We start from the raw sequence: 24794 nt of genomic DNA, 5'->3' as shown, positions 1-24794 counted from the left end.
GAATCATGAGATATGGCCATAGGATATGGCGTTTTAATTTTTTTACTCTTAATTTTCGTAGTTTTTGTATTACAAAACAAAATTAATGCCAAGTTCAATTTTTTTTTTGAATTCCACATTTTAGAGTGGAGCAACAGAAATAATAACGATAATAATTATCTTATCAGAAACTTAGGTTGATATTGACAACGTAATATAGTTGACCTGTAAATATAAAGTATATGTACTTTAAAGTATAAATCTTTAGTGTTTTTACATAAGTAACAAATTAAATGCAAATTAAAAATTAAAAACAAATAATGTAAGTAAATATAACATAGCTACATAGGAATCCATTCAGTGTTATCTTGTATGTATTAAAAAATGCAATTAGGTGTAAGTCACTATAGGCATATTATTATTGTAACGAGATTCAATACGTGCAAATACGTCTAAATAAACATTTAAATATCCCTTTACTTGATATTACTTTATTCTATACGGGGTGGAGGGTGAATATAAAGTATGAAACCAAGCGATTTTTTTTTAATCATTTTCTTCCAGAAAATAATAATTAATATAAATTAATGTAATCGTATTTTGAGAACGAAATTTTGTTTTGTTTTTGAGTTTTGCGATTTTTTTTTGACAAAATTGCAATTTATGTAAAAAAAAATTGAAAAAATTAAATATAAAGTAAATAATTGTAATCTTTAGATCATAACCTTCATGAAAAAAATGGTTTTATAGTGGGTTGCTGTTAGAGTTATGCAGTGGTTTTAATAAATTTAATTTATTAAATACAGCGGGAAAACACAAAAGATGTGATTTATATAAAATATCGTTTACAGAATTTTTAACTAATTAACAATTATTGTTTTCTGTACATAGTAGCAAGACCTACTTGATCGTTTATTACCAGTGGCGTACCGTGCGCATCGCTGGCGCTCACAGTTGCCAAATAAAAATAAATTAAAAATTTGTAGAACTCAAAAACAAAACAAAAATCGAAAAATTTTATTCTTGATAAAACATCACACTTTTAAGTAGTACTTTATCATTCTTCAATTAGTTTTTCCAAAAAATAAATAATTTAAGCAAAAAACGACTGCTTCCATACTTTTAATTCACCTTGTATACATATCAGTATAAGATAACACCAAACATAAATAAGTATTTCTTGTAAAGATTAATAATAAATAACAGTTATATTGAGTTTTAATACAACAACTTTCAAAAACAAATTAAAAAATCATTAAAAAAGACGTCAGCACGGAAAAAAATAGAAATAAAAAAAAATACGACATCTCTACTGAAATACAATTTTGAATTTGATCTTTTATGTAGAGAAATTGATAAAACCAAAAGAATTTATACAAAATAATAATAAGAAAAGATCTGATGAATTTAACACCAAGTGCGTTTTTATTTACTCCTAATACATACACTTTTTTCAAGTTATATCAAAGAGCAGCTGACAAAATGCAAAATTTCATAATTTGACATTAATTTAGAAAGCAGGAGAAAATGAGATTTGTTTAAGCATGCAATTTCCCTGTTGTCGTATTAACAGAAGAATAGTCCCATTAATTTACATAATTATTACATAACACTATTTGTTTAAAATTTTATGCTCAATTAGGTGAAGATCTTAAATAATTTAGTCGTTGATTTCTTATAAAAACATAATAAACAGGTTGATTACGACGAAACTCCACATCAAGAACACAAATAATATTACAATCGAACTCGAAATATGATAGAGCGTAAGATGTAATAATATTTTCACCAAGTTTTTTTTCTGTTTTATTCAGTCTTATCCATCGTTTAAAATAATGAGATATTTATTAGTTTTACTGACAAAAATTGACGGATTTATCTAGTTGTTATGCAAACAAATTGAGTTTTTGATATTTGATGGGCTCTAATTAAATTACTTCCCAACCACGGGATGTAATGACAAATTTCTCGACATCTAAAAGGTTAGGAATCGGCATATTCTATAATAATTGTGCATAAATGCAAATTTTTATACAGGGTGTTTCACGTAATTTTACGAGGCCTGCGCCTGTAAGATGCAATCAATAATACATATTCCGATACGAACTCGATTACAAATTTTGAAAAATTGAATAATTTTCTCTAATTTGTTCACCCTTTAAAAAATTACAACGTTTTTAGTTAGTTAGTGATTAAGATAGGTAAACTAGAATCATATTTATGCCGTCTCTTGATAGAACAAATGATAATTGTTTCTGAAAAACTGCAGTTTATGACTATTAATGAAACAGTGATTAGTTTGACAACTACTGTCATGGGTTTCCAAAAATTAAATAAATAAATGTGTGTTTTTTGTAACCAGTGTTCTGTTGTGACTTTTGTATATTTGGGTGCGTACATTAGGCGCAAGACTCGTAAAGTTATGTGAAACACCCTGTACATTTACGAATGTTTATGTCACAGATATTTTATTTAATTTTTAATCAATTAGTTTATATCAAAACGGGATTTTTTTTGAGTCAAATATCCGATTTTAAAAATAATATAATAATATGATAAATGACATTAGGAATGCAAAATCTTGAAAACAGTACTGTGTTATTTAGGAATGTTTTTAATTTCACAATAAGTGTTAACAATACGTTTTCAGTAGTACCTATTTATCAATGGATTTAAAATTTTCCATCTTCATCATTAAATCAAAGAAAAAAAAAACAATAAGTGAACATATTTGTGAGTAATTGCATTACGTAATATAAAAATGATGCAGTAACAATGTAAATTTTTACAATAACCAAACGGCAATTAATTGTATTTTTTGCACTTTTTAAACCGACTCATGACTAGTATTAATAATAAATAGCAACAGTTCATTAGTAAGGGTAATTCCTGATTCCTGATTAGCGGTTGATACCACGTGAAGTCAAAGTGTCCAGTTTTTATTTTTCAATTAATTGTCACTGTTTGTAACGTAAGTACAGAGTAAAAATATATAAAAACCCTTAATTTTAAATGTAAATGTACAAATTAACATGACACTTTATAATATTTTTTGTAGTTAAATTAGGAAAGTAGTTAAGCTTTTGCTTAACTTAAATGTCAAACTTTATTTAAACAAGATATTATTTGAAAAAATAACACTTGATTAGGTATTAATAATAATAAAGCAGGATTTGTCCTTGATTGCAAGTGAAATATTTTATAATTGCTTTTTAATAATAAAAATAACTATAATTATAATCAAACACAATTTTAATCATAATATTTAGATAACAATTAATATTTCTAGATTCTGTATGATTTGATCGATATATTTTGATAATTTGTAGTTTTTTTATGTTTATTAAAAACACCACATTATTTACAATTTTTTACACAATATTTACCAATTTTTTTAGCAAAATTTTGATTGAAACTAGAGAGCAAGGCAATTCGTTTTTTCGCTTTTTTTGTTACCCATAGTGACTCGTTAACAATTTTTACGAAAATATAAACGAATAAATAATACGAAATTTATCAAAATTAACAAAAAAAAAGTTTTAAATAAAAATAGTGGCTGCAACATTCAAGATTATTATTATTCTTAGGGTGTGTCAATAGTCTCAAAAGTCGCAATTAAGCATTTACAAATGTGTGCTTACACATGTGGATTAAATTGAGCTTTACTGTTGTTGTTTTTTAAGAATATGTAATGTAAAGAGTGTTTCCGCAAATTGTAATTTGAAGAAATAAACGCAAATTTTTGTCTCGAGTTGCTTCTTGTTTGCTAAAAGTATCTCCCAATATTGCTCTCTAATTAGCGGATAATTTGGAGAGTCACCAAAGATCATGTTGAAACAAAAATAAATAACTTTCACTTAGTCCCTCCACTAAAAAGACCAACCACACGCTTTCGTCTCATTTTTCTTGTGTTCCTTTGGTTCCTCATTGTCATTAGTGTTGTGTATTTAATATTCCGGTGCTGGCATTGCGTACAGAGAGGGGATTATCTATATGGGGTCCCGTCTGGCGTTTCCTATCAATGCATTATCGTCGTATTTAGTTTCATGTTAATACGAGTTGCTTCTAACTGAATAAAACACCCGATTGGTGAAATATGTAATTAACCCGGCATTGTGTTCTTAATTATTCTAGTCGCATTGTTTTATGGGTAAGTCGCAGTTTTTTTTTTTTGGTTTCTAATCGAAAAATATGTAATGAAAACTTGAAAGCGAATTTTTCATTTTCATTTAGTGCATTTGTTGATTACTGTGCAGTTAATAGCGTCAATTTATTTTGCAATAATTTTCAATTGTATTGTGTTGAAAGCAGGCTACAAACAGGCAACGAAATGAAGTAATAACTAAACAAATCCAACTAAACAAACAATTTTGATAATTCGCTAACATTATAGTATTAAAAATATTTATTTATTGGAATTGCAAATGCAATTAAAATCTGTTGAAAGGTGTAAATTATGGTGACAGTAATAGACAAAAATCTGTAGAAAAAACTAACTGAAAGGATTTGAATTTAAATGCTATACAAAAAAATGTTTATCAAGACTGTTTCAAAAACTGTAACAATCTCTTTTCCTGAATGGTGTAAAATTGTCAATTAACAGTGGTAATGAATGCATTATATGCTGTACCAGCCGTAATGAAGTACCAAGTCCTTAAAAGCACTTTTAACAGTTATGTCAATTAATTATTTTTTCATTATTAATTATATAGAGCTATTTTAGTGTATGTACTTATTCGACTAATAAAACTTATTTATTTTGTACTCAATGTTAAAGAGTGTTTTTATCAACCAACTAATTTCAGTAGATAAAGTAGTTTTTTATCGTCTAGTGAAATAAAGTAATTTTCATCTACTGTATATGCCTATTCAAGAAATTCTGGTAGGTGAGTACAAATTAAAACGAAATATTACACACGACGATAAAGATTGCGTATCTACTCGTGAAAAAAGTCCACTCGTGACCTCGTCACTCGTAAACTTAACCTTTTCACTCGTAGATAAACAATTTCTTTAATAAATAACTATGCTAGATATTTTAAAAAGTGTAAATTTCTGAGACAAGTTATTTGTTTATAGTATGAAAAATCAGGTTTGTTTGTAAATGATTTGTTATTCGTTAATAACGACTTATTAATTAGGTGGAAATAAATGTTCTTAGAAAAAAAATATTTCTAAATTAACTCTGAAATTCTAATGGTGCGTCTGGCAAATCAGTATAATAGAGAATTTGAATTTGGAAAAAATAAAAGCACTAACGCATTAAAATTTGAAAACCTCAGTACATGTTTGAGTAACAGACAAAAATGTTTTTTATATTATATTTCACCGTTGACATCATTTTTGAATATCATTTACTTCATCCACAGATATCTCTAAACACTTATGTATTTGGAAAGCATTTTAAATGTTTTCTGCAAGTAATGTTAATCTTACTTTATTTTTAAAACAATGGATTGTTTTTTTATTTGTTAAAATCTTTGTTAACAAAAAATGATTTTACAGAGAATGAAACTAATTGTATGATTTATTGTTTTTACGATATGTAGAGGGTAACTTTGCTGAGATTCATTAATTTCATTTAAATACCAGATTTGCAAAATAATTACACATAAATGTAGAAAAGTACGAAAATTGAAAAAAAAAAATATATCGTAGTAGGTCTGCATCATAAACTGGTTTTTAAGTTTTGCATAAATCTGTTTATTATCATGAAAACAGTACACTAACGTTTTCATTTAATATCAAACAAAAAAGTAATTTATTCAGTGTAATTAATATTTTTAATTATTAATCTCTACGATTTGATTATAACGTCAAAAGAAACATTTTTTTAATAATACAGGGTGCGCCAGAACTCACGCCCCAGAGAAAAAATTTAAATAAGGTAAGATACCAGGACTTGGAAAAATGTTTAAAAAATTCTATTTGTCAAAAAATTTTGGCATTTACTTTTTGGCATTTGACATTTTTTTATGTCTATTTAATGATACTGATGATCTTATATATGTTTTTTTACAATTATTTAGTAAAGGTAGAATAAAATAAAAGCCACAAATAACATTGAACAGAGTTACTTACAACTTAGGATATAGCTTCCTTGTTTCCTCTTTTAATAGCCTATAGCAAAAAAACTTGGAAAATTATTTTTCCAACAGAAATAAATAGAATCAAAGTGCAAAATTTAAACCCTCATAACTTCGGAATTTTTATAGACACAATTTTTTTAACATTTTTTCCATATTCCTGCTATCTTAAGTTATATAGCATTTTTCTCTGGGGCGCGAGTTCTGGCGCACCCTGTATTTTTAATGGGGTACCTACATAATAAAAAATACGTATATTAAAAAATAAATTTCAATTCACTATTAAATTGCATTAACATTCTATTTTATTTGTTATAACAGTTTTAAATGAACGGACTTGATATAAGATCGCAGCACTCCTTTCTTTTGCATAAATCCTCGAATTTTGAGAAAAACTTTCATCAGTTGGTGCGCCCACATTAGAATCTTCGCGAGAAAGTTTCGCTGGTGATAACTTTCACAAAAAAATAAACAATACAATACCAAAAGTAAACCAAAGGTCTTGACAAGAGCTTAATTCATATTCAAACAGGTTTTAAAACTATTAAGCAATATATGTTCCTAAATAAATGTATTGTTTTTAAAGGGTAAACAGTTGTTGAACACAAAAAGCGATTCAATTATCAAAAATTATATAAATATTTGACCTAGGGCAGCTTTCACCAATAAAATAAATTAAATTAACTCTGGAAAACTTGTTTCTGCAAAAGCAGTTATTATTGAGACTGATATAAAATTACGCACACACGTGATCATTTGCTCTTTATTCTTAGTGTTTTAAATTTTTCTAGGTGCAAAAATTTATACATATGTCCATACATATCGGTCAGGGACAATTTTCTGCAGTAGTTTCTTACAAAATTGCACCATGCGACATTTCCTCCATGCAAAGGATTGCTTGCATGTAAACTATTCTAAGCCATTACCTTAACAATAATGACTATTTATTGACTTCAAATACCTTAAGAATCTTGTGCACTATAAAGAACTTAAAACATTGTGCTTAATTGTTGTTTCACGTTAAATGTCTAGAAAAAAACTAGTAAGTCGGAAATTACACCCATAAATTAACAATAGAAATAGTAATTTGCAATTTCACAGGTTATCAGAGACATTTGCAATTGTTAGTGACCACTTCCTATTACAAAAATTGACTACTGCGTAAGCAATGAGTTCCCACGATAATAGCTCAAATGACATTCACCTTACACTAAAAGCTAAGTAATAGTAAATAAGTATAATGTACTGTTATTATGAATGAAGTTTCGACAATATCAAAGAGCTGATTATGAAATTGCTAATTTTCAAATAATATGTTTGTTTACAGCACACGCAAAAACCTATTAACACTTTTTTCAAAATATGTGTTTAAAAATAAACATGTTAATTTTATAATTATAAATTCTAAACATGCAAGTATTTGTTCAAAAACTGATATTTTAAAGGTTTAAAGCACAAGCACCAAAATAGAAAAAAAACACTATTGGAAAAATTTGTAATTAAAATGCTGTTTAATCTACCTTCGAAGGCCACATTATAAACAACTGCTAGTTTTAGAATTATCTAAAGTGTATTTAAATGTTCTCCGTAATTTTAACACAACAAAATTTCAGTTTTTAAACAGATATTTGATTTTTTAATATTTGTAAAAAAAAACTGAAAAAATGTCAATGAAATTCTGAAATCGATTATGCGAGATGTAAAAGCGCTGTGGAATTAACGAAAAGAAGCATTGTATTAAATTTATAATAATTTTGTTAACAATATTATCAGGGCAATTTTTGAATTTTAGTACTGTAACACTTTTGATTTTTTAAATAGATAATAATATGTGAACATGTTTAATTAGGATATAGACCATTATGCAAGTTCAAAAACAACATTTTCTCATTAATTATTGATACTCAATTGGTATTATTTAATTATTATTATTAGATAAGTTCATACCTATTTATTCTTTCGCTTTTATTGAGTAGTAGTTTCATACTTTTTAAACAAAATAATCATAAAGACATTTTCTATTATCTCGTTTCTCTTTAAAAAGCATTACAAAAATGAACAAATAACAATATCATACTTCTTAATTAAAATAAAGGTCAAAGAAATCATATATTTTGCACAGAAACAAGAAGTCATTTGGTAATATTCTTGTCAAGTCGTGCAATCATGTAACGGTTCAGATCGTCCTGCAATAAGTTGATTTTTACAGATAACTTTTTTGTACTAAAAGATTTAAACAGATACATACAAATCATTGTTGTTTTTGATTTAACTAAATTGTTTTACTTTTATTGCTCTCAAAATTTTAACTAAAAAATAAAGATCCCCTTTCTCACATCTTATCATTGTGTCTTATTTTCTTATTATTATGTTACTTACCCCTGTACCAATTTTAACTTTCGCATACTCTATATTAAAACAACTAACATTCAGCACCTGTTATTTTCACTTATTATTTAATTACAAAATAAATAATGATAAATAACAGAGTGAAACTCAAAAAATAATTTCAGTAATTGATCAATCATAATACACTATTTTTTATAAAAAAAAATACATAAATGAAATGAAAACTATACAGGTACGTCAGTGTAATGAAAATGACTCAACAATAAAGTAATCAAAGTATGACTGTTGTTTATTTAAATTTCAAAATCAAAATGATTAATTTCTGTTTACCTAAGAGTTAATTTCTCATTATAATTGCCTCTTTATAGTTGCAGAGTAAGTGCAATCCGTATCTAATTTATTAAACCACTAACTTTTGCACAATTTTCACGAATGATTTAAGATACAAAATCTAATTCTTTCAGCTCATTAGTAATTTATAGGAGGTAATTACTAGAAATTTGTCTATCCTTCAATTAATTTTAGTAGTAGTTTTTACTTTTTAGGTACATACAAACATAATTAAAACCTAATACGTAATTCTAAAGCAAAATGCATTGAATAAAAAGAGATAAAAAGTTTTTTTTATTTATATTAAATGAAATTGAAATAAAAATTGATGGAAAAGTTAGTCAAGGTAAAAATTTGCTGAAAAAACTAACTGAAAGGATTTAAATTTGCATTCATTTAACCAAAAAAATGTTTATCAAAACGTAAAAATTTCCACATGGTATAATTTTTACTCTTGATTTCAAAGCCCTGGGGCGAAAAGTGCAAATTTGCAAGAAATGCAAATTGAAGTCCGTGAAATATAGATTATTTCTATTTCAGATTTGCAATGTCAGTGGAATGCAGCTTGTATACTTTGATTCTGGCTGTGTTTGGATGTATTGTGATTTTCTTATTTTTGTTAAATACATTATGGGGACTGATGCAAGCAACTCGTGCCATATTAGCTCCGTTCTTTTTACCCCATGAAGAAACGTCTTTGATTAAGAAATATGGGCAATGGGCATGTGAGTACATTGCATACACAAAAAAGTAGATATATGTATAAACTATACATATTTATGTTGTACATTTTCCTTCTTTTACTTTTTTTTTGTTTCAGTGATTACAGGCAGTACAGATGGAATTGGAAAAGCCTACGCACATGAACTTGCTAAAAGAGGACTGAATATAGTTTTAGTAAGTCGAAGTACACAAAGATTAAAAAATGTCGCCAAGGAATTAGGTAATTAATGTTCACAATTAACACTCAGAGATTCAACCAACTCTTTCGAAAGCGCATTGCTTTCGTATTTTTTAAACACATATTAAGGTGCAGCACAAAATCAAATTAAGTATTGTCCAAACACAGGTTTTAAAACGTGTGTATTTTTTTTCCATAACAAAAAAAATATTTTCTTAAAATACATAAATGAGGGCAAACTCATTAACACAGTTTTTTTAGCATTATTATGATTCCAACAGAAAAAATCGCATTGTTTTTTTTGTATTAGATAAACAAATTGTAAAAAAAAACAAATTTACTATTTATAAAATAGTAGATTACTTACATGCGAAGTAGAAAGTCATTACTTCGAGGGCTCAGATATTCAATCTGAAATTTGTATACTATATTTTATGTACATTCACATTTCTTTAAATAATAAAATATCTGTTTTTCTGTCAAAGTTGATACATTGACGTAATTGCTACACAAACAAATTGAGTTTTTGACATTTGATAGTCTCGTAATCATAGTAATCTATCATAAATTACTTCCCGTCCACGAGATGTAATGACAAACCCAACCGAACCTCCAACAAATTAGGAATCGGCATATTGCCATAGTAATTATGAATAAATAAGAAACAAACCTATATGTTTTTTTTTCATTCTTGTACAATTATAAGTAATTTCTGTTCTCTCATAACCTAGTCATCCAAAAAATGGAAACTCGTAAATTTCAAGTAATGAAAAGTAGAAATGTTACAAATAAATTATCAAGATATATACCTACGTCAATTTTCTTGTTTTTTATTTTATAGAGACTGAATATTCCATTAAAACTAAAATTATTTCCGCTGATTTTTCTTTGGGGGGTCAAGCAATTGAAATTATAAAACAAGAACTGGGAGTTTTGGACATTGGAATAATAGGTAAGAAAAAAATATTTGTTTCAATTCTTAACTTTAATATTACAATCTTAATTGATTTTTAACATTTTCTATACCTTCGTTATGTACTAAAAGAATGACCAAACTAAATGCATCTAAATACTTTTTTAGTGAACAATGTAGGAAAGCAATACGACTACCCTATGTACTTGGGTGAAGTCCCCGAACAAGATTTATGGGACATTATCAATGTTAACGTGGGTGCTGTGACCCTGCTATGCCGTTTATTCGTCGAAGACATGAAGAGGAAAGGTCGTGGAGCTATCGTAAATGTATCATCCGGCTCTGAGCTCCAACCTCTACCTCTAATGACTGTTTACGCAGCAACAAAAGTACCAAAAAATCCAAAAACTTCAAAACACGAATATTAAACTTTTTTAGGCCTACATCAAGAGCTTTACTGCAGCTCTTCGATATGAATACTCAAAACACGGTCTTACTATCCAACACCTGTCTCCTATGTTCATAAACACTAAAATGAATCATTTTAGTCAAACATTGAGGGAGTCTAGTACTTTTATCCCAGATGCGAGTACTTATGCAAGACATGCTGTTAGTACCTTGGGAAAAATGGATGAGTCGACTGGATATTGGGCTCATGGAATACAAGCAAGTAGCAATTTTTAGTTTTCAAATTATTTAAATGGAGTTTTTAGTACTTTTTCACGAGTATTCCTCCGGTTTGGATACGGATGTATATAGGTGGATATATGAATAAAATTTTCAGAAATGAATATTTTATACTACATAAGCAGAACCCAGAAACAACAAATAAAGTGTCATTTTTGTAAAATTTTGTTAAATAAAATACACAGCAAGTAATTTCAATTAAGTTCTTTATTTTTTATACTGCATTACAAATTGACTTAAAAATAAAACAAAACAAGTTAAAATAAAATTTTGCTAAAACATTCATGTCCTTCGTTTTGTTTTATGCATTGTTCTTGACCTACTGGGCGTAGATGTCCCCCCACTGCCTATATTAAACATTCCTGTTCCCACAGGAGCTGGCATATTAAACTGTGGCGATAAACCGGTATTAAACGCCGGTGGAGGATTGCTACCAAACCCTTTACCAGCATCGAAACTCCCCGAACCAGCAGTAAAATTAAACGAAGGTTTAGGTGGTTCAGTGGAACCGAATGAAAATACAGGCGGCTTACTCACATCAAAAGCAAAAACATTACTTTGTGTAACTGGTGGATTTGCACCAAAAGAACTACCTCCAAAAGCAGTACTGCCACCACCAAATGGACTTGCTTCTGCAGGCTTATCAAAAGCTGAACTTGCACCGAACGTTGAAGAAAATGTGTTGTTACTTGACGAAAAACCGGATGCTGTTGTTGTAAAAACTGTTGAATTCGTACCGAAACTAGCGGTAGTCGTGATGCCAAAAGTGGAATTTCCGGAAGTACCAAATGATGGAGTTGATAGATTTTTGGGTTCGTTAACGTTAAACGCGGAAGTTTGGCCACTTCCAAAAGAGTTGCCGAAGGAAGAACTCGTTGTACCAAAAGTACTAGAACCGCCAAAAATACTACTTGTTGTTGTTACAACAGCTCCGAATACGTTTTGACCTAAAGTGGGATTACTACTGATCCCTGAGACATTATTATTATTATTATTTACTCCAAAAGCTGGAGCTGGAGTTGTAGTTGTAGTACCAAACGTTGGGGTTGTACCAAAAGTAGAAGTTGTGGCACCAAAATTTGAACCGGTGCTACCAAAGAATGAGGCAGACGATGTTTGCCCAAAAACTGGTTTTCCCCCATCACTACCAAAATTTGGAGCAGTGTTACTACTACTAAAAACTGGAGTGTTTGAAAATGTTGAAACAGTTGAGGTTGGGTTAACTGAAGCTCGGGACGTTGAAACAGTGGTGCTAAAACCAGTAGCCGGCTTATTGAACATTAAGGACCCACTTGCGAAGGGTTTATTCGAATTAGTCGTCGTCATAGTAGGTAAGGCAAAAGTATTTGAAGAGGGAGCACCTGAATTAGCAGTAGTTATAGGAGACATCGCAAAAGTATTTGAAGCCGAAAAACTCAAGGACGGTTTTGTGGTACTACTTACAACGCATTTGGGTTCAAACAGCCCTGGAGCTGCCAAAGGTGCAAAACTTGGAGCAAATGTTGAAGTTGAAGTAGCGGTACTAGTACTACCAAAAGAAAACATTGATGGTTTATTATTAGACGATGGTGGAGTATTAGAAAACATTGATGAACTTGTTGTTTGAAGAGTATTTGACGGCCTCATAAATGTACTAATTGGGGAACTACTAGTGGTAGTAGTTTTGTTCATCGAAAACATAGTAGCAGACGGCATTACAAAATTCTTATTGGTAGAATCACTCTGATTAGAAGTTGTTGTTAAACCAAACATAGGAGTACTAGTAACTGCATTGGAAGAAGTGACTTGTCCAAATTTTAAGGAATTTGCTGGCTTGATAGCAGCGAAAGTGTTGCTACTATTACTAACTGGCTTTTCTATTGTTGAAGTTACTGTGGGACTCTTAAATTGAAATGGTGACGACAATGCGGTAGTACCAACATTAGCTGAAGGTTCCTTAAGTTCAAATTTGAATCCGCCTTGCTGTGTTGAGTTTCCAGATATTGTTGGTACACTTGGTTTAGTTGGTATCGGTTCAATGGGTTTTCCAAACGTAAATTTGTTCTGGATGTCTTGTTTGGTCATATTTGCTTGTGTGATACTTTCCTTATTAGTACTTGCATTAGTAGGACTTTTTTGTTCAATATTTTGACTTGGAATGCAAAAACTTGGTGTAGTTTTATTTTCAGTAGTAGATTTCAATTCACTTGATTTGATGGTGGGTAAACTTGTAAACATAGATGTACTAATTGTGGTATTGGAAACAGTAAATGAATTTTGATTTCCAAGACCTAGAGTTTTACTAGCTGGTGGAGTTGAAGTTAAAGTGGGTGGTACATCGCCTGCAGCTTTAAAAGTCATAGGGGGCACTTCTACCACACTCGCTGAAACAATCGGCGTACTAATTGCTGTCGAAGTACTAGTTACAGCTTCTATAATTTTCGGTGAATTAGTACTTTCGCTAAACGGAATCAAATTTGTTAAACTAGTACTTGCAACTACAGAATTTTCCGATTGCGGGATATCAAAAGTGACATGTTTGTTACTTTTGTGAGGACTCTTAGTCTGTGTTAGTATGGATACGAGCGGTTTTCCCAAAACTGATTTGTCTTCACTTTTCGCCACATCTTCTTGTTTTTGATTTTTATTTTGAACTGAGCCCATCAAAGCAGTAAGTCTATTCTTCCTCATTGTTTCTAAAGGTGTTTCATCAAAAATTTTAAGAGGAGAAGCTTTCTTCACTTTAACTGGTAGACGAGCTTCATTAACACTTATATTTTCTTTTTCTTCCTTTTGTGGTGTCAGTACTTTATTGGTGTCTGTGGGTTCAGAAGGTACAGTTTGAGTTTCAACGTTAACACATTTCTTCGATACAGTAGGGCTCTTCAACTGGGAGACTGGTGGAACTAAAAATTGTATTACATAGAATTCAACTCAATTTATTAAAGAATAACAATTTGATCATACCTATAACTTTTTCTTTCTTTGTCTCCTCTTCTAAATATCCATCCATTGAGGAATGAGAAGCGATTAATTCACTAATTGAAGAATATCGACTTGAAGGACTTAAAGAGTTTTGCCTTAACCGTTTCCTTGATGTCCCTTCGTTGTCATACTCCTTGTGTAACCTTTTGCCCTCATCTTTCAATATAAATTCTTCCTTTAAAATTAGAAAAAATAAACGTTTTTTTTTTTAATTTGTATTCCAAAAACTTACCTCATTAGAATGAATCCTTTTTCGCGAAATTTCCTTCAAGGCGTCTAAAACACTCTTTGTGTTTGTTTCAGTTTTATGAGAAATGGTATCATTGTTTGGACTACTTTTGATTATTTTTTCTAATAGTAATCTATTCTGTTCAGGACTGTTAAATCTTGAGAGCTCAGCCGAATTCATTTGAGAAATGTTACATTCACTACCCTTTCTTTTCAAATTTGGTAATTCTTTTTTGAAAAAATGTACTATGGGAAAGCTGCCTAATTTGTTATATTTCTTTTGATGACTAGGCCTGGATTTTTTCTGTTCTTCGCTGTACTGTACCACTCGGGTTGCGTAACCAGGACTTCTACTGTCAATTTTGGTACTAAAATACTTATTTAAATATACAAAAATATCAGAACAATGTATTTTACCTGAGATGAGCATTGTATAGTGCATTTGTCTGTCTTGTTGGTGTAAGCGAACTTGTATCTGCTAACGAATATCTGAAACATGATAAATAAATTATGAGACATGGTTGTTTATATTGTAAAACCTTCGAAATGATGCCCTTGGTGGAGTCATAAACGAATTGTTAGTTCTTGAATATTGTGACATTTTGGGGGCAAAATGTGTTCCTTTACACTGAGCCACAAAATTAAACACTTGCTATTGGATGAGATTAAGGTTATAGACTCATTTTTCAACAAACTTCTTCAATTAACCTCCACTAACTACAACGTACAATCCAACTCTTTAAAAGACACAATTTTGTTCTACAACTCTCACTTCAATGTATAAAATATTGTACTGATAACACGACACAACGGACTAATTTACACTTTCATAGGTTAACAATTAACAATTTTTTTATAAAAATGATAAATGAGAAATTTGACGTTAAGGGTAACCGGTTTGACGCCCGCCAATGTCAAACAATTGCTGTCAAACGGCAAGTGTTTTATAAATTGACACCGTCGTCAATCAACAAGAATGTCAACTTTTCTTCCCTTTCAAAAACACAAAAGTATGTATTACTTTATTTACTTGCAAGTATATTTTTTATTACTGTAAAAAAGAGAGGTAAAGTACTCAAGTTTTTTTTATTAAAAGTTATCTCCAATATCTATTGAGCGATTTGAGCAGTGTAAGTCGTTCTTTTATGTTCCTTTTAAAATAAGAAAGAAAAAATAAACAATTTTTATTCTGGATCAGCATGTTTACAAAAAAAAAATCATTTTAATCGGTCTAGAATTTACTTTCTGTAAATGGAAACAATACATTTTTAAAATGAGCATTGGGTTAAATATTCACATTCCATTCTAAAAATACTGAGTATCGCGGTAAATAAATATTCGAGGTGGGTTATGTTATAACTTTTTAATTTTCTTGTTTTTATAATAAAAATGCTAATATTATTTTGATAACTTTTTTATTTTAAATTTAATTAAAAATGTAAAAAATAATAAACCTATCTCCATTATAACTGGTATTTCACCATATTGTGTATTAAAAAAATAGAGCATGTAATTCAAAAAACTATTTTTTATTGGTTATTATAATACATAGTGTTATTACTTATTATTACGTGAGAAACACTTTCTCAGAAACCTATTAACCGTAGAAAGTGAATCACAATGTAGTCATTGAAAGGGGTGAGGACACTTAAATGTTTAATAAAGAGAGTTTTTGATAGGGTGGAATGTGGAAGCCCCTTCGTTAGTTTGAATATCTTATTGATGATAAAAGGCATTTTTTTCGATGGAATTTTTTTGAAACTTTTTAATTACTTAACAGACTACTAAAGATACAACACAAAGAAATCAATTAAAATCTAGCTTCATTAAAATTAATAATATTTCGCGTCGAATGTCCCCCTTCTTCTTTACCTCCTGGGGTTGTGAGTTGGATGTTACGCTTACGTGTCTTACGTATTTACGTTAACGTGTTTACGACCATTCGCCTCTTACAACGATCAGCTGAAATTTCAAGAATGCGCTTGCTCGTGTTTCTTCGTTGAAAGCCGATTGTTGTTCGTGTGTTAACACTGCGCCTACGTGAACTTTGGTGATGATGCCCTGCCTTGTGCTAAATTAATACAGAGTGTATTGTTTGTTGATATTAACCTAAAATGCTTGTCTAAAACTGAAAATGAAGAAACAATTCGGTTTTAGTGAGTGCCTGGTACGCCTCTACATAGTGCTACATAGATAAATCATGTAATAACCTCATTTCGGGTAAGTGGTTTAAATGACAGTTTTCGCTTTATGTCCTTGGCAGAAGGGTGTCGGTTTTCTCAGTTTTGATACTGAGAAAGACTTCCCCAGTCTATCAGTCTTTTCATTACACGTAATTGAAACACATTAAACAGATCGATAAACATCAGATTTTGTGAAGAAATAAATTTTTAATTTTTTTTGTTTATTTTTTGGATTTGGTTTTCTTTAATGTTATCGAACTCAAACATTTCCTGTAGTATTTTATGATATGCAAATTGTCCGTTTCGATGCAATTATTGCATCCATTATTGGCTTGGAATTATTTCATTTTATTTATCCAGATTTTCATTTTCACAGCCATCAAGTTGCCTAATTTTCATTTACTGTTATTTTCTATTGTAATTAAGGCTTTGTCATGTCACTAAATAAATGTCATACATGTCAAAAGTAAAATTTTGTACATGTACTGCAACGAGAGGTTTTTAATTAGACATTATAAAATAATTGCCATTATACATATGCATGCGGTTAATTATTTTAAGAGGGGGTCAACAGAGAACGTTTGTAAAACTTGTTGAATGTTTAGCAAAACGTGCTAAGAATGATCTAAAAATAAAAAGGACAAGAAACTTAGTTTTTTTCCTGTATCTTTCCTCAGATTATATAGATACAATCCGAGTTTGTAGAAATAAACTATAATTTTTTGACATTTTGCTTCTTTGGTAGAGTTTAACTCTTATTTATTTGTTTTGTCGGATTGATGTATTGTGGCATTCTTTGTTCAGTTAAACAAACTTGACTTTCGGATGATTTTATATGCGTTTGATAAGATTTTATTTATCAACTTATGAATTTTTCATTTGAAATGCAGCTTAAAATATTGGCAATTGAAAAGTTTAAAACGCCTGAAAAATAACATTTTTTGGTAGAAATATAAAAAGAATTTATTTTTGCTGCTGCTTAGTATAATTATCGGCAATGAAAGTACCCCTTTTCCACTAAAGTCAATAGATAACAGAAAATAAAAAACACGAGCAATAATATCGATTTTTCCGTGTGGTTTACTAGTTCGCCCCAATTACGAGTACTTCATGATACGATTCACACCTGCTCAAAAATTTTGACGAAAAAGCATATTTAGGTATTTAGAAAAATTTTAAATAATACAGCATCCACTTATTAATACTTTATTTTGGATTAAAAATTTTATTAGTATATGAGAATTTATAAAATCGTCATTTTAAACAAGGGTTAACAAAAAAATATTGATCTTGTCCGTTCAAAAAGGGGCTATGGGTGCAAACACATGGTTTTGGTTTGATCATAACTCTCGAAACTTCTATAATCACTTTGATGTAGCAAACCTCCATTTTCCACGTGGCATTTACTAAAATAAGATTCCATCGTGAACGTTTACTTTTCGTGTGTGATTTCTACGTTTTACGTAGAAAATTAAAGAATACTTGCGATAAATTAATGTTTCTGGTACCGTTTAACATCAGTAAAATTTTATGGCTTACTAATTACGAAGGTAGTGCTGATCTGATTGAAAGCAATTCTGGAACTGATAGCATTTAACTTTAACTGATGGAAAATCGTACCTGAACTTGGACTTAGTGGTGCCACCCTTTCATAAAGTTTTGTTTCATATTACTCGTATTAAGGATTTCATTGTGAATCTATAAGTAGAAAAACATGTTTTGCCACAAAGTCGGCCTTATAACTTTACAACATTAAATTTGTTCCTGAAACATTGTTATCATAATAATGCAAGATTGTATTTTTCATAATCAGTTCAGATACAAGTTTTTGTTATAAAATTTTACCATAATTCTGTTTTGTTCATGCTTTTCTACCTGCTATTTTGCACCTTGTATCGCCATGTTTTGAAACTTTGACCAACAAACATTTTAATCAGATGGATTCCCAACCTACATTTTATAGGAAAATAATCAACTTCTGACGCAACCAGTGCTTGAAAGTGTGGTTAAGTTAGTTGAAGGAATAGTAAGTCAAAAGTTGCGTTCAGGAATGATTTTGGTTTCAAATACATAACATAAAAAGTGTTTACTCCACAAAGTATTATAAAATTTTAGTATTTTTCTCAGATCATAATACCTATCTCGTAAACACTTCAATTGTCTACATGTAAAAATCCTTTTGAAACAAAGTTACGTCATTTGATTTCGAACCTTTTTCTTCTAAGTTTTTATTTAATGCAACATTTTAGAGAAAAATTAATAATAAAACTCAGCTGGATTAAACTACATAGTACCATGCCGGACAAAAAAATGGGACATCAAATTTTTGACAATGAAAATTTACTGTAAAACAGATTAATGTCAAATTTGACTTTTCAAAACCTCCAAAACGTCAAAATGCTAGGAACAACACTGACAACTACATCAGTGACAAGTTCAAAGTGAGGTTACTATCTAAGGGCGGTTTCACATGTAATTGAAGACCTTTCTGTCTTATTTTTTTGTCCGGCATGGTAATAAAGTAGGTCAGACTCGTAATGTTACACAAAAACTGTTATTGTTATAATCTGTTATTGATAGTCACAATATTTTTTTTTGATACTCGGTTGGTGCATATTTGATCAGATTCGTATTGTCTCCATGCTTATTATAGGAGCGTTAACAATAACAGCCTATGTTGTTATTTCTTACGCACGTTGCTGTAGACACACTCGAAAGGCTACTTTAACATTATGATACAGTGATGGACAGTGAATTTCGTCCACCCAATTTCCTTGACAGATTAAAAGTGTAAATTAATCTTTAGGTTTTACTAACCTTGTTTCAGAATTTTGATTAACGTTTGTCATGTTGACAGAAGGCTCGTTAATTCTTGCTACTTTTTACCTTTGTCCTTTGAAATGGTACTCCTTGGTATGCCTAAAAGTATAGAGACACTTCTCTGAGACATTCCTTTCTTGTACCAGAGAGATAATTTTTATTAAACGCACTTTCTGCTGGCATGTTCGAATTTGATTAAATTTGACAATACGTATTTGAATGTCAGTCAACCTGACAATAAAGCACAAACTACAGTGAATTTTTGTGAATTCACAGAAATTGGGTGGACGAAATTCACTGTCCATTACTGTACGTTACGATTTTGAATAATTTGTCAGAATTTTTTAGTATCACGAAAAGTACTGAATGCCACACGGCAGAGCAAATAAAAGACTCAGTTAATTCTGTTATTTGCTTTTTGTTGGTATTATAGTACCGTTAATAACTAGTTTAAATTTTAACTTTTTAAAATTGTATTACATTTTTGTAATAATAGTTATTTATTCGACGAGTTTGAGTGTAAATCGGACGCTTTATATCACGAGTGAATTTTTAAACCCCAAGGTGGAATAAATGAACCGATTTACACGGAGACGAGTTGAATGCAACATTTTATTCTTTGAATTAGACTCAACAAGACTTAAACTTACTTTAAATCTGTTAATAATAATTGACGTTTCTTATTGGGAAATACCAAACAGTTGTCAAAACTTCTTTACACGGGAGAAAATCTGTAAATTTTGACAGTGTAGAAAAATAAATATCTAATTACCTTACCACAGCTAACTAACAATATTTATGTTTTTTATTTTATATTTAATTTTACAATGCAATTACATAATTTCATAACCTTATACTTATTTTTACTTATTAGTTCACATTAATGATTTTTTATTTAGACGTAAAAATGGTTTTATCCACGACTATTGTATAATGTACTCCGTATACGTCTGTTTGCTCGATCTTAATAACACCCATTAATCACTAGTGATTAATGAGTCATTAATCACTCTCATTAATCACTGCTGTCAGAAGCTTCCTTGATTTAGCTATAATATTATATTGTTTTGCTACAATTATTGGTTTTTAAAATTTTATCGTGTAAACCACTAAATATTTTCAATTCAGTTCTGTACATATAAAAAAAAATTAAAAAAAATAATTTTCCTTGACCAGATTCGAATCCGGGACTCGCGGTTGGAAGGCAACCAGCATCGACACAGAGCCATAACCAACTTCGAATGTGTGTGTCGTATATCTGTTTCTTAACATACTTAATGTAAGAAAATTTTCCAACACAAAAGCTTTAACAAAAATATTTAGTAGTCGTTAATAAACTATAGTATACTACTCGCGTATAATGGTTATTATTCACGAGGTGAAGTTTACGCCCACGAGCCGCAGGCGAGTGGTGTAAATCACCAAGTTACGCTCGTTGTATAATGTACTATTAATATTTTTTTTTTATAAATATGTAAAAGCTTTTAAATAAAGTTCTCTATAATAATATAATTTTTAGCAAGCGCTTATCGCTGGTTCTTAATAATTCCAAAAGAATCTAAAATGGTCTTTGTGAACTACAAAAAATACAAAAAGGGTGTGATTTTTTTATGAAATAAATTTTTCAAACGACCACGCACTTATCTCTAAATAGTGGATTTACTGAACCTAGATCATGATTTGAACTGAATTTTACTATAGTAGCGCCGTTATAACATTTAATCTATCCCACCAACATTACATAACGAATCACAGTTAAAATATGATTTAATATGTACAATGGCGAGTATAAAATTTTGATAGGTAATGTCATTTTGAATTTTAATTTTTTATTATGTAAAARAAGTAGTTTTCCTGTGTAATTTTGACAAGAGGGTATATTAGGGAATAACTTCATCTTTTTGTAAAAAAAAAGTAGTTTCCCTGTGTAATTTTGACAAGAGGGTATATTAGGGAATGACATTGACTACTAAAATTTAATGCTCACCGTTGTACAGTTGCGAAATTAAAATTTCGGGCAGTTTTTTCTGTCACTTTAAAAATTTCACAAACTACCTTTTACTGTCATGACTGACATTTGACAATTAGACTTACTTTTTTTGTTGTTAATTAATTGTCTTAGGAAATTTATTAATTGAACTAAGTGTAATTAATTAAATCATCGCTTTGATCTGCTGTCAAAGTCAAAATGACATAAATATGACAAGAGTAAAAAATGAGGTTATTAATGTAAAGGTTGTTTTAGAGTTTATGAAAATGACAATACTGCCCGAAATTTAATTCCGCAACTGTACACTTGGTTGCAAAAAAAATCGGAAAGCATAAAAATGTCAGATTTTTATATTTATCCACAGTTTGAACATTCTAAAAGGTTAAGTTAAAACTGACAGTTAATCTGAACTTGACAAATCTGACGCTGGTATCAAATTATGTGAGCCAGTAGTTTTCAACAATGTTTTAAGATACCATTATTAAACCATGTTGTTTAAAAAGTGTAATGTGTTATTTTGTTCATTTATTGTAGCTTTTATTCTAGCCTTATCCACGGCATTTAAGTCCGGCATTGCAGAAAAAATTATTTGAATGCGACAGATGACATATTGACAACTGAATTGACAAAGGCAAAACCTATTTTATTTTAAAGAAAATTTCATTTTTATTGCAACTAACTGTACAACAATCAAAATTAAAAACAAATCAAAAATAAAATTTAATCCAAATCTTCAAAATTAATGCCAAAATCATCATCACTTTTCCCCAAATTTATTATTAAATATTCAAAACATGTTACTGTCTTTTATAAAACTGTTAGCATAACTGTCACAATGTAAAAATCAAAAATTTATTAAAGTTTTCAGTTCAAATCTGATCGTCTTGGAGACGTATATCATTAGTTGCTAAGGGCGGGGTGACGATGTCAAATAGAGGGTGTTTCAACTCGCCTCTTCAACTGACCTTTGCATCGCCGACTCCATTCATACTAGCGTATACGGCCTTTCCATAAGCATCAAATTTGCGGGCCTAGAAAGCAATCCATGAAACGTTCCTCTACTAGCGACATCAGTAGATTAAAATAAAAATAAGATTTAGAGATTAGGTCTCATCTTGTCATGTTTGACAGTTAAAAGGATTCATTTTTCAATTTTTCATCGACATTCGACATTTTTGCTGCATCTTAAAAATTATAATGGGCAAAAAGTGTTTCATTTGTGGAAATCGAAATGGACCATTGTTTCAAATTCCCAGTAATTTCAAAATGCGTCGACAATGGATTGACATATTAAAAGAAAAATATGGTTAGTTATTTATTCTATCTCCGTAAACGCTCTTAGTAAATGTTTATCTTTTATACTGACATTATTYTGATGGTTYCAGATACAAAACTAATTTCAGATTACACGGTAATTTGTTGCGAACATTTTGAGAACAAATATATTTGTAGCTCAAGTACAGGACGTTCTCATAAATTAAGCAAAGATGCTGTGCCTTTCCTGTCCTTACCTGTAAGATAATTGTCCTGTTTCATATTATCCTTCCTTAACACTTTTGCAATTTTAAGAATCCTGTTAATCTCGGTGGTACTGACCAAGAAGCTTCTCTAAATTGTTTCCCTTTACACTACGAATCAAAAATATCACAATCCTCGCAAGTAAATTWAATTTCGTGTGAACAAGTTACGAATATGCAAAGGCAAATTAAAATTTTAACTAGAAAATTAGAACGGGCAAATGAAAAAATTAAAAAAATAGATGAAGAGAAAAAGAAAAATGCTAAGGTTTTATCTGCTGTAAACAAAATTGTAGGGGACGCGGAGCAATTAGATGAAAAAGCGGTTTTTCTTATCGATATTATAAATAACTACGGCAGCAGGAAGCCAAGATGGTCGGAGACATCAGTAAGGTTGTGTACTATTTGGAGGTATTCGTCACCAAAGGGATACAATTTTTGCCACAATAACGTAATTAGAATACCATCTTACTCGTCAATAAATAGGTACCTGGGAAAATGTCATAGTAAAAACGAGTTGATACAACAACGTTTATGTGCTGAAATTTCAAATCTTAAACCAATTGAAAGAATCTGTTCATTGATCATCGATGACATGTCGATTCAACCAAAAGTATCCTACAGTCGAAGTGAAGATACTGTATTTGGACTCGATACTTCGCGATCAAACGTTATTAGCGAAAAACCGAAAATAGCCAATAAAATGTTATGTTTCGTAATACACGGATTGTCTACAAAGTACACTATTCCTGCAGGATATTTTTTCCATGAAATGTTAACAACAGCAAATTTTCATAAATTAACGTTAGACGYATTGAAACTATTAACTCATTGTGGGTTTATAGTTTTAAGGATCGTTACAGATAATGCATCTTCAAATGTAGCACTTTTTAAAATCCTCGGTGGAGGATTAATGAAACACCAAATTGACCATCCATTTTTAGAAAATATGCCAATTTTTTTAAGTTTCGATTTTTGTCACGTTTTAAAAAATGTTAGAAATTGGTTTTTGGCTGGTGATATGTGCACTTCAGAAGGTACGAYTTCATCGTCGTATTTACGAACCTTATACGAACTTCAGAAAGAAATGCCAATAAAACCAGTAAGATATTTATCAAAAAAACATTTATTTCCTTCAAATTTCGAGAAAATGAATGTGTTAAGGGCAATTCAGATCTTTTCGCCAGCAGTGACMACATCGTTGAAATTTTTACAAGAAAATGGAAATGAYGAGTTTTCTCTTGTAGGGAACACGGTAAAATTCATGGAGAATATGTATTACTTTTTCCAAATACATAATGTCTCAAATAAAACACACTATATCTGCGCACTAGATAGTTCTGTTGCCCCTTATACTCACATATCAGATCAGCGTTTACATTGGCTAAATAATGTTCTCCCTGAATACATTGATGACATCCAAAAGTGTTCTTCTGAGGCTTGCTTAAAGGGGCTATCAAAGGAAACCGCTCATGCTATAAAATTCACAGCCCAAAGTACATATTTGTCAATTAAATTTCTTTTAGACCAGGTTGGATTTTATTATGTACTTACAAGATCATTCAGCAGTGATGCTCTTGAGGGAATGTTTTCTCATGTACGATTAAAAGGAGGCTGTAATGACGCAACTGATGCGAGAGCAGCGGAGTATGCTGTACGACAAATTTTAAAATGTGGCATTGTCAAAGCATCAAAATCGGCAAATATATCTCATGACGTGACCTTTATCAGCCACACTAATTTAATGCCCACGATGCAAATTTTGGACAGAGCAAATTTGAAACTTACACTACCCAAAGAAGTGGAGATCCAACTTAAAAGCTTGCATGATGACGTTGAATGTGAAG

At 30.2% G+C, this 24794-nt stretch overlaps 3 protein-coding genes across 7 annotated transcripts in view; 2 read left to right on the top strand and 1 right to left on the bottom strand.

The window, feature by feature from the left end:
* Positions 1-195: 195 nt before the first annotated feature.
* On the top strand, positions 196-11443 carry LOC123013239 (hydroxysteroid dehydrogenase-like protein 1). 2 transcript variants are annotated; one of them, XM_044411659.1, is made up of 7 exons: positions 196-301; positions 9285-9469; positions 9565-9687; positions 10487-10597; positions 10727-10947; positions 10997-11224; positions 11272-11443. In XM_044411659.1, the coding sequence occupies exons 2-7, from the start codon at positions 9292-9294 to the stop codon at positions 11404-11406; spliced, it is 996 nt and encodes a 331-aa protein (XP_044267594.1). In that variant the 5' UTR covers positions 196-301; positions 9285-9291; the 3' UTR covers positions 11407-11443. The 2 variants fall into 2 exon arrangements, with proteins under 2 accessions (XP_044267594.1, XP_044267593.1); XM_044411658.1 differs by lacking the exon at positions 196-301 and adding an exon at positions 3905-4129.
* Positions 11435-15346, bottom strand: LOC123013238 (serine-rich adhesin for platelets-like). 3 transcript variants are annotated; one of them, XM_044411656.1, is made up of 6 exons: positions 15210-15346; positions 14977-15154; positions 14855-14926; positions 14442-14805; positions 14192-14384; positions 11435-14130 (listed from the first exon to the last, which is right to left on the bottom strand). In XM_044411656.1, exons 2-6 carry the CDS (start codon positions 15036-15038, stop codon positions 11528-11530), a joined length of 3294 nt encoding a protein of 1097 aa, XP_044267591.1. In that variant the 5' UTR covers positions 15039-15154; positions 15210-15346; the 3' UTR covers positions 11435-11527. The 3 variants fall into 3 exon arrangements, with proteins under 3 accessions (XP_044267591.1, XP_044267592.1, XP_044267590.1); XM_044411657.1 differs by having other exon boundaries at positions 11435-13656; positions 13717-14130; positions 14977-15340; XM_044411655.1 differs by having other exon boundaries at positions 14977-15340.
* A 43-nt stretch (positions 15347-15389) lies between these two features.
* LOC123013236 overlaps positions 15390-24794 on the top strand; it is a 21310-nt gene continuing 11905 nt past the window's right edge. The window contains exon 1 of one of the 2 annotated variants that reach the window (XM_044411653.1): positions 15390-15447. The gene's annotated coding sequence lies outside the window, so the exon portion shown is untranslated. Of the gene's footprint in view, positions 15448-16463; positions 16658-24794 lie in introns of those variants that run through there. The other variant, XM_044411652.1, reaches the window with a different exon arrangement.

Source organism: Tribolium madens, unplaced genomic scaffold, assembly GCF_015345945.1.
Source record: "Tribolium madens isolate multiple individuals breed KSU strain unplaced genomic scaffold, Tmad_KSU_1.1 Scaffold_96;HRSCAF=242;Tcas5.2_LG5, whole genome shotgun sequence".
Classification (NCBI taxonomy): domain Eukaryota; kingdom Metazoa; phylum Arthropoda; class Insecta; order Coleoptera; family Tenebrionidae; genus Tribolium; species Tribolium madens.
This window is presented reverse-complemented; position numbering and strand designations above follow the sequence as displayed.

Coding starts and splice junctions, on each gene's coding strand:
- LOC123013239 (XM_044411659.1), top strand. CDS start 9,292: ATGTCAGTGGAATGCAGCTTGTATACTTTGATTCTGGCTGTGTTTGGA. Junction 9,470..9,564: donor GAAATATGGGCAATGGGCAT/GTGAGTACATTG, acceptor TTTTTGTTTCAG/TGATTACAGGCAGTACAGAT. Junction 10,948..10,996: donor CTGTTTACGCAGCAACAAAA/GTACCAAAAAAT, acceptor AAACTTTTTTAG/GCCTACATCAAGAGCTTTAC.
- LOC123013238 (XM_044411656.1), bottom strand. CDS start 15,038: ATGTCACAATATTCAAGAACTAACAATTCGTTTATGACTCCACCAAGG. Junction 14,385..14,441: donor AAAGGATTCATTCTAATGAG/GTAAGTTTTTGG, acceptor CTAATTTTAAAG/GAAGAATTTATATTGAAAGA. Junction 14,131..14,191: donor AAAGAAAGAAAAAGTTATAG/GTATGATCAAAT, acceptor TACAATTTTTAG/TTCCACCAGTCTCCCAGTTG.